Here is a 10739-nt window from a genome sequence, read left to right on the forward strand (position 1 = left end):
CGATTGTGGGAGGTTTTTTGGTTTGTGTGTTGGGGACATAAGTCCTGGATGTCAGTGGAATCAACTGGTGATGCCACTGCCCCTGCCAGCCAGTGACTCTGCTAACTGCCTGCTGTTCCTCCTCTACCTGCTGTAACCTTCAACCTACAGTCAGTCATAAACCTTCGCCCTTGTGGTCTCTGCTCCTGGCTGGCTTTCTTCTACAAGACAACAGCCAGACGAGATTTGTGATCGTGTGCCCTCCACCTACCTCTCCACTGTCAGTTCAGGGTGTCCACTTTAGGGATGTTTTTGACAGGCTATTGCTTCCTCTCTGAACACATGTCCTCCCTCCCATTCCCAGGTCTCTATCTTGTTTCTTGAATGAGATATATTTCAGGTACATTTATTCTTAAGGGTGAAAAGTCGAACTTAAATTTTACTGGAATGAATTAAGAAAAATATGTTTAGACATTTATATGACAAAGGAGTTTTTGTCTACACACAAACAAATTTGTTTTTAATTTTTGTTGCATTAAATTAAACTCTTGTGCATCAAAAAAAAAAAACCACCATAAAAATGAAAATATAAGCTACAGACTGAAAAAATACACAGGGAATGCTTATAAGTGATTTAGAAAAAATAGTGGGCCAGGTGTGGTGGCTGAACACCTGTAATCCCAGCACTTTGGGAGGCCGAGATGGGCCGATCACTTGAGGTCGGGAGCTCGAGACCAGCCTAACCAACATGGAGAAACCCTGTCTCTACTAAAAATACAAAATTAGCTGGAAGTCATGGTACATGCCTGTAATCCCAGCTACTCTAGAGGCTGAGGCAGGAGAATCACTTGAACCCAGGAAGCAGAGGCTGTGGTAAGCCAAGATCGCACCATCACACTCCAGCCTGGGCGACAAGAGTGAAACTCTGTCTCAAAAACCAAAAAAAAAAGTGTGAAATTTAACATTCATCAAATTGCTAATGCAGAGGCCGTAGTAATGACCGCTGAAATGTCTGAGCCTCTACTGCGGCCCTGCTGGTCACTGGAGGACAGGGTGAGGGCTCTGTCATACTGACCAGGACACAGGAGCTGATGACGGAGCGGCGGTAGGTGGAAAATGTGTGGACTTGATCGTCACCGACTAGTTAGTTTCCCACTTCTGATCCTTAAAAGCCAGGAGACACTGGGGGAAATGACTCAATGTCCCTGAGCCTTCCATCTGGAAAGGAAGAATAAGAATGTTTGATTTGTAAGATTGTTGCAAAGCTTGAAGATATATTACAAATGCGAAGAATCTAGCACATATCTGGGGCTCAGCATCCACTCTTCTACTAAAGTTACCCAGGAAGTGACAAGATGCAAGAAGATGCAACAGAGAAGCAGGAGCACTCAGGGCACAGGAAGCCTGGGCTCTGTTGTTTGGGAGAGCTCTGTGCTCAGCAGGACACAAGACATGCCTTCCTAACAACTCAAAGCTTCCCTTGAAGGAGTGAAACCTGGGTGGGGCCAGTAGCTCTCAAGTCAAAGCTGAGGCAGGAAGTTTATATACAGAATGTCGGTGACTCTGCCGGGCTGTGCCAAGCTGCTGGCACAGAGATACAGGGCCGAGTCCCCCGGCTCCAAGGCGCTCACATTCAGCCCAGAGCTATAGTTATGGAACTGGGAACCTGAGAATCGATTAGGGAAGTTTTCTCTGTTTCTCTGTTCCTTTTCATAATACTCAAGAATTAACTCGGGCCCCTGACCCAGGACCTGTTGGTACCAGGACACCCTGCTGTGCCCAGAGATAGGAGAGCATCTCAGAGTCACTTGCTGTCCTCTCGTTTTGATCAGGTGTGTGGGACTTTGGGTGACTCCAGCTTCAACTGGGCCTGTGGGAAAAGCAGATGGAAGATGAGCACAGGAGACAGCCTGGAGGTGCATCCCCAGGGTAAAGTGGAGGACACAGGGGTGGGAAAGCTGAGGATGGGGCTGCTGTCCTGTGCACAGGACTTACCTGCTCCCAGGAGACAAAGCAGCACCCAGCCTAAGAGCTCGTGATTCATGGCACAGTAGGGAAGGCAACACTGCCCCTGATTCAGGGCTTGGTCCTCCTGGGAAAGAACCTGAGTTCAGGGCCTTGATTTTCCTGATGGGAGGGGTATCCTGTGATGTCACTGTCCTGTGTCCTCCCCCTGCAGGAGGCTTCCTTCGGTCCAGTGCTCCACAGACCCTGTATTCTCTACTTGTCCTGCAGAGCCAGAGGGCGGGGTGAGGGCAGAAGCATCTGTGATGAAACAATTCCTCTGGTGCCTACACTGCCCCGGCTCCCAGGCTGCCCTGTCACCCTCACACCCTTCTCCCACCTAGTGCTGTGGTGCTCCGTGCTGGAGCTCCCATACCTGCCCATCAGCAGAGGGTGAGGAGCCTGTGATTAAACCCTCAGGTTCCAGCTCTTCCTTGCTGTCCTCACATCATCTTTCTGATGCTTGATTCACATCAATGTTTCCTACTATGTTTTTCTTCCCCAGGCAACATTCCCAGCCCCTTTCCTGGGCGGCAAGTGGTGCAGAGTCCGCAAGACTTCGTCCATCTGATCAGATCCAAAGCAGACCTGGGTTGTTTGTAAGTTATTAACAGTACAGATTCCCCAGAAATAATTCTAGGGCTTAATCAGCTCACAGCACAGACCTAGCCAGCTTGGGACTGAGCACCCTCAAGGCTGTCCCTGGACAGCGTATGTTAATCCCTCTAGGTCCACCCTCCCCTCAGAGGCCGACCCCAGTGTATTATGTTAACTGGCTCCCCTTTTCTCTAGCTCCAGGGTGAGTTTGGCTTCTGGAGACAGGACAGCAGAGGGAGGTAGGGTCACCAGCTGTGCTGGTTTGTAAAATCTATTCTTTTGGTTCCCTTCTTGCTGAGTTAAATTTTCTGGTGGCTAAAAGTAGTCGCACAGTACCCTGAATGCTTTGCCACTTAGATATTTCTTTCAGCAGATATCCTAGCTAATATCTCATAATTTTTACATTCCATAATGTACTAGAACAAGATACAACTTTGCCAAGGTTTTTGCTAGTTATAACAAAGATGGCATTTACTTCTATTTATGATACCTTGTTCTTCATTTCCCTTTGAGCATTCACCAGAATTGCATTTAATGCTCTGTTTTCAGCAATCTAGGCTTTTGCTGGTGTGCTTCTCCAAATTCTTCCAACCTCTATCCATTACCCATTTCCCATTAACCAAAGCTGCTTCAACATTTTCAGGTATTTGTGATAGCAACAGCATCACTCTCAGTACCATTTTTTTCTTTCAATTTTTTTCCTACTGCTATAGAGAAATACCACAGACTGGTGATTTATAAGGACAAGAGATTTCTTTGGCATAGAGATCTGGAGACTGGGAGGTCCATGATCAGGGGGCCACAACTGATGAGGGCCTCCTGCTGTTCTCCAAGGCAGAAGGAAGAGGAAGCAAGCACCCAAGACAGAGAAAATGACTGAATTTATCCTTTTTGTCAGAAGACCATTCCCAAGACAACTAATTCACTTCCACAATAAGGGCATCAATCTCTTTCTGAGGACAGATCCCTCATGACCTAGTCACCTCTTAACTGTCCTACCTCCCAATACCATTACACTGGCAAATTTCAACATGAGCTTTTGTGGGGACACCAGGCATAGCACACACATCTACACTATGACTCAGCATTTCCACTCTTAAGTCTATACTTAAAAAAAAAATGCATATGTCCACAAGAAAGAATTCCACAAAAAAGTTCACAACAACTTTATTTATAATAGTGGAAGACAGGAGTAACATGGATATCCATCAACAGGAGAATGGATAAGCGAGCTGTGGTATATTTATGCAATGGAATATTAGTCATTAGAAAGAATGACCTACTGATACAACAATATGAATACTCTTTAGAAATACTAATTTTGGAGGAAAATAAAAATATTATATGATTCCATTTATATGAAGTTCATGAATAGACAAAACTAGTCAATGGTGATAAAAATTTTAAAAAGTTATCCCTGGGATAGAAATGGATTGGAAAAGAGCATGAGGATGCTTTCTTGAGTGACGGAAAATTGTTTTAATCATTTCAGTTACTGTTGCACTGGTGTATGCATTTTTCAAAATGTACCAGGATGTCCTTATATTAATATTTGTGTTTTATTCTCATTAATTATACCTTAATAAAAAGAATTACTAAAAAGTACACAGTTCAATTGAATAAAAGATAGGAGTCATTTGCAAATGTATGCTTGTGTTCTGCACAGCCCAATTTAAAAATGAATCACACAAAAATAAGAAAAGACAGGAGCACACAGATGTGTGTAAGATATGGCGAATGTGAGAAGTGCTCAGTGACTGAAATGGGCAACACTGAAATGTGGCATCAAAATAAGCTCAGCTGCTGAGTGGGCTGAAACTCAACTGAGGATCAATATCAAGGAAGGCTGTAGACAAACAAAGCTTTCTAGACATACCTTCATATGCTGTTGAAATCATTCTGAGAACCATGAGCTGTTATCAGTTTCATAACTTGGGAAGTTGGGCATTCATGAGACTCACAGTTGAGCCTTTCATTTTGGCTTTCAACAGATTGGCCAGTTGGTGAATTGATTTTTTTTTTTGCCAAGCAAGCAGCCTACTCCCCTCTTTGTGAGTGGGGGTCCTGGGTGACCGGGCACTCCCCCTTTGGCAGAGTCACAGAGGGGAGTTGGACACAGCACAGACACATGGGGTTCCCTGCACATGGGGTTTGCACTCCCTGTGAAACCCAGCTATGCTCCACTCAATCCTGCAGTTAATGGATCCCAATGAAAGAAACCTTGCCTCTAGGTGTCCACTTTACCTGTAAGTGGTAAAGAGGGATACAGGCTGGAGAAAAACAAAATGTTTGCTTAATATATTTTACAATAAAATAAATTGAGGAGCTCATGAATTTCCATCTAAGCCAAAGTATGCGATAGATGATAATACCTTAATCTACCCTGAGAGGACTCAACCCCTGCTCTATACCCACAAAGACTTATTTATAGCCTCTTTTCAATAATTCTACTAGTTGATTATCTTCAGTTCTAATGGAACAGTTTGGTGCATCTACTAACATTTTCCTTCAGTAGTTTGTTTACTTGGGTGTCTTAGAACTTGTTATCAATATTTTTTGTCCTCCAGAGAACACGTGCGTGGTGTCCAATGGAAACCAAGTCAAGGTGATATTATCAGCACGACTTATAAACTTGTGAGTTTATAAGTGAGAATCCCAGATCACTCAAGCAGGTTAAAGCTGTTGCCTGGAGAGACCACAGGGAAGATAAAGTGCAGCAGAAATGCACTAGACTCAGGGCACAGCCCATCCCTGGCTTTCCCCTGTTCCTCTGAGGCAGTTAGTTGCTCCTCTGTACCCGCCCCTGACACCTAGCCTGCCCTGGCCAAATTCTTCAACTGAAGATCTCATTGGAGATTAGAGGGACTTCCTGCCTCTTGCATAGCTGTAGGTAGCCTAGCAATCACTGAAAACTGCTGCAACATCTGTATAATATTGGATCCAAGCCCTAAGTTTTCTTAACCCTTTCCCTCCTAGGCGGCACTGCCAGGCCCCTCCACTCCCCCAGCCCTTTAGATCCCAGTGGACCACAGTGCCATCTCGTGGCCAATAGGTGAAGTTTCATCATTGTTTCTTCTGCAATGGCCCAAGGAATGCTGGAAAGTGAGCTGGGAGATTATTCCAGAAGAGCCATCCCCATCCAGCAGGTTTTATGATCAGTTTCCCTAAACCTTCTTCCCAACACTAGTTCTAACCCTGACTATTGCTTTGAGTTACCAAGCTTAATATCCGACCCTCATTCTGAATAAGTTTTATCACATCGCTCCAGTTTATAGTCATAAGTTTTTCTCCCTTGAAACTACCATGTAAAGAAACAGGAACAGAATGAGAAGAATGAAATAAAATAATATTTGGTTTTAAACAGGAAGAAAACAGAGACATTGTAGTATGAAGAGATTATTTAATCTGAATCACTACAGATAAACAAAAATGTCCTCCAAAAATGTTACCCTAAAAGTATAGATCAGCAAAAGATGAAGTCAAATGTGTATTAATAAAATGTAAAATTGAAATATACAAAAGGAGACCTCTTACAAGGCAATCAGCAATGGTGGAGGGGGCGGTACCTAATGCAGAAAATAAGGATGGACATAATTCAGACCAGCAAAGGGCCTGCTACATGAAACGATCAACTTGGACAATGCACACCCACTGATCTGAAGAGCAAAGAGAGAAGAGATGATTCTGGAAGAGGCAGAAGGGTGCTGGGAGATGAGGACATGCTGGTGCAAAACAGTATCATAAGGAACCAAATCAACCAGGGGACTGTGGATCACATTATTTTTCTTTCTCCTGTCTCCTGTGACAGCTAGACTGGACCAAGGATTTGCACCAGCACCCTAAATAGTTGCCCCTGGGATTTGCTCCTCCTCAGATTCCATGGATGAACTCCTAGTCCTTCCTCGTTGAGCAAGTTCTGAAGAAGATGTCATCTCTTCCACTCCTTCAATCCCACAGTATTGGGGATTGGCATAGAACTCTCAGTTGGCATCAACCTCTCAATTGACATCGACCTCTCTCATGACATGCTCACATGCCCTCTAACCATGTCTTTTCATTTCCACTAGACTGAAAATTAGATGTGGGCAATGCAACTTACCACCTTTGTCATAGGATATGTAAGTGACTGCTTTGAAAACTATTGCTGTTTCTTTCACTGTCTCAGTTTATATATGAACAGGAAAAAAAGCACGATTTCTTAATGTAACCTAACCACAAAAACCTTCCCAAGTGCCTAAAACAATATAACTACCAAGGGATTGCTCTCCTAATTGGTGAAATGGCAAAATAAAACAACAAAAAAAAAACAAAAAAATTTTTTCAAATAATTTAAAAGAGGCCCAGAATCCCAGTCCCTCTTATACTAACATCATTCTGGCCTCCCTCTACCTAAGGAACAGACACAGCCATTCCTGTGCCCTGCACTTGGCAGGAAAGCCCTCCTGGAGCCTGTGGGGAGCTGGCGAGGATGAGCCTTGGTGATTCTGCCCCAGAGCAGGGATACTCTGGGAGCTCTGGACAACCTCCAGGGACTGAGATGGAGTACTTAATCTTGGAGAGAATAATACTTAGGGTGTCACCCTTCTGACTTCTCAGCCAAACATAAAACCAGAGTCATTCCTGACTGGCATAGAGCTGCTTAGTTTCCAAAGCAAATTACTCCTTGTTTCAGCATCTGTTGATAACAAGCAAGAATAGTGGGGCTGTAAGTGGTTCACAACCCAGAGTTGCTGCTTGCCCATCTCTGTTCCCAGCGACTCTAGCATCTGAATATTCCACGCTAGGGAAGATAACTTGAAAATAATGAACTTGTTCAGTGATACCTTTAGTTACATTCAAAATAGTTGTCAAGTTCCAGACTGGCATGCGTGTAGGAGACACAGACCTAAAGAGCAAGAGAATTTGGAGGTTGAATAGAAATAGCAACAATCGAGGCCCCAGTAGATGATGGCTTCCAGGAGCAAGAGTGGAGGAGAGGTGAATTCTGAATGCTTTTGTCCCCATAAGACATGGCATAACAAGGACATCAGAAAATACTCCAGTGATGTGCTGCGAAACTGGGTGTCTGTAAAGGTAGGGGCATGCCTGCTAGCATTTATTATTCCTGTTGCGCCAGCACACCCATCACGGCACATTCCAAGCTGTCCTCATGGCCTCACTAAACAGGGACCTGGGAAGAGTATGCCTATTTGATTTTTCTGAGTCATACAAGCAGGCTCCGGCTCATCCCTAAACTCAAGAGCAAAGCCTTCAGAGTTTTTCAATGTTTCATACTCAACACGCTAAAAATGAGGCAACAGCAGCTAGGGCACACCTCATTATTTTCTTGAGAGGATCAGAGTATGTGATCCTGGGTCTTGGAAAGGACAAACAGACATTTGTGCAGAGAAAGGATTTCTGAGTCCTCTGAAGCTGCCGAGATCACAGAGCAAATAGTTACGCTGGTTGGTTGGAGAGCTGCTAGCCTCTGACTTGAAGTAATTGCATTGAAATGTTTCTCTGGCTCAACTTAGGACAACAGGATCATTTCATCAGAGCAGAAACCCCATTCCTTCCTATTCATTCATTAGTAACATCTGCCTTTGCTCCTCTTGCATGTTCGTTCTCAGTATAAATTGGAAGCCCTGCTCGCTTTTGTTACATGTTCTTTCAGCACCGTTTACAACTGAGGACCATGTTCTGTTCAGCCTCAGTGTCAGAGCTTGTCCACTGTTAGGTCCAGGTGTCGCAGGGGTAATGTGGAGGAAGGTGGCAGCTGTTAGAGAGAAGGTCTAGGAAGACAGGGAATTCCCATCTGTGCCCTGGCCTCACTCAGTCCCAGGAGACAGAGGGCACCTGAGCAATGAGCGATTTGATGACGGCAGAATAAAAAATGGGTCCAGAGCAACTCCAGTTAGAGACCACCATTCTCTGGGGAAAGAAATTTGGTGTCTGTACCAGCACAATTTCTGATCAGTGGATTTGGAAGGACTATGATGCCCCTTCTAGCTATGAAAGGCTCACAGCACCTCTATCATGACTGCATCTGGGACACAGTCCCAGAATTGGAGAAGTCATCTGTCACTGAGGACTCTCAGAAACCCATGATCTATAAACGTATTAGCTCTGACCAGTGCATTCGATTTCACAGATACAAACTGCAGCATCACCCACAGACAGGTGGAAGATTCTATTGCAATATAATCATTATACTTCTATTTATAACAAGTACTATAAAACAATATATAATATGAAAAATAAAATAAAAAGGAATATAATCAAAAATATGATAAATAAAGCACTTCTTGAGTTAAGGACCTCAGGAAAATTATTTCAGTCAAATGAGCTGGGCAGCAATGAAAACACTCAGCGTCTAGAAATCGGATTTCCAGAGGGAACCATGGTGAACTGGCAGCGGTGGTGAATGCATGCTTCTGTCTATCAGGACAGCAGCAATGACAAATGGAAACAAAATAAAGGGTACTCCTGGCTTCAGGTAGGCAGAAGAGATAAAGTCTTGTTGTTGTCATCATTGTATTTATCAAGTAAGGACCACAAAAGTTGCAAGACCTTTATTTCAAACAGGAAGAGAGGTTTGATATTTTGTTGCAGAAAACTTCCCAGGTGACAGGGACAGAAGGGGCTTCAGAAGAAAGGTGTTCCAGACACCAGACGCCCCAACACATGCGGGAGAAGAGGTCTGTTTCCTGCCCATGACAACCTCATGTACGTGGGCAGCACTGCAGCCACCAAGACCTCTAGAAAATGCATTCTGCCCTGAAGGCCAAGGCGAAGACAGCCACACCTTGCTTGGAGCAGTGAGCTGGCTCCGAGGACTCCTAGAACACATGGGCCATGATTGTTTTCACCACCTACATTTGCAGTCACTGTGTTTCAGGAATGGATCTGTGGTCTCACTCTACCCAAAGGACAGCTGAGGTCCAAATCTGCTTCTTTCCCATGAAAAGTGAGGAGCAAGGAGAGGCCTCTGTTAAGGGTCTCTAGGAGCTGCCAGGAGGGAGAGGAGGAGGTTTGTGAGCAGGAAGGAGGCGACTGTGCCACACTGTGGCTGAGCTGCTGGCACAGAGATACACAGCAGAGTCCTCCTGCTCTGTGCACTGGATCTTCAGAGTGGAGAAGGGTCCCCCAGCCCTCTCTGCAGAGAACCAATCACTGGGAAGCCCTGATTTGTCTAATTGAGCTTCATACCTGAAGTAAGTCAGAAACTCTGGGCTCTGTCCCAGTTCTGTTGGTACCAATACAGTACAGCGTTTCATGACCCAAAATTAGATCACACCTGAAAGCTATATCCTGTGCCCTCTCTGTGACTTTGTACCTGGGGGACTGGGAGACTCCAACACCTGTGTGATCTGTGAAAATAGAATTAGGCAACAGAATAAGGAAAAACATTTGTAAGCATATCAGACACACACACACGCATGTGAACACACACACACATCTACACACAGAGGCAAAAGGAAACTAATTGGTGTTCTGAGGAATCAACTGTCCCTAGGAAACCCAGGACCACCCAGCAGAGGAGCCTGGTGCCCATGGCAGGGTCAGGCAGGATGGGGGCTTTATGAGATCAGTGTCACTGTGAGCAGGAGCAGAGGAGGAGGGACATCCTTATCTCCACAGGGCAGTTCCCAAGTGACATCACTTCCTCTCTCAATCTCCAGGACCTCAGGGTCACAGCATTTATATCAGAACACACTTGGGTGATGCTTTAAGTATTTATAAGCTCCTTTTTAACAACATCAATGCATGGCTCATTGCTTTGTGCTCCAGAACTGTCTGAACCCAGAGGCCTCACACTGAATCTCTGCGTTGATCTCCTCATCCCACAGACGCTCTCTCTCTGCTGGGCATGTCCTGTAGGAGGTGCCAACAGTGCCCCCTACACAGGGCAGCAAGGGGTGAGCTCATTGTCTTTCCTGCAAATCAGGGTCCCCTGTGCCATCCGCATTCATCCCCAGCTGCCTCCATTTCCCCAGTCACAGGTGCAGGTGCCCAACGGTATTCTCCCATCACATGGGTTCCCTCATTCATTAAACCTCATCCCTTTCTTCCGGGATCATATCCCACCTTTGTTAATTATAATTCAGAAAAGATACCTTGGTAGCAAACTTACAGCGACTGTTTTTCATATTCCTGTTCTAAAAGGTTTTTTTTTTTTT

The 10739-nt window shown here is 44.9% G+C and overlaps 1 gene segment (V, D, J or C); it reads right to left on the reverse strand.

Moving 5' to 3' along the window:
• Positions 1-934: 934 nt before the first annotated feature.
• Positions 935-9836, reverse strand: LOC108291155. The segment is given in 3 exon segments: positions 935-1849; positions 1975-2083; positions 9624-9836. Coding segments are annotated over 3 exon segments (672 nt in total).
• Positions 9837-10739: the final 903 nt, after the last annotated feature.

The sequence above is a fragment of the Cebus imitator genome, unplaced genomic scaffold (genome assembly GCF_001604975.1).
Source record: "Cebus imitator isolate Cc_AM_T3 unplaced genomic scaffold, Cebus_imitator-1.0 Scaffold446, whole genome shotgun sequence".
NCBI classification, from domain to species: domain Eukaryota; kingdom Metazoa; phylum Chordata; class Mammalia; order Primates; family Cebidae; genus Cebus; species Cebus imitator.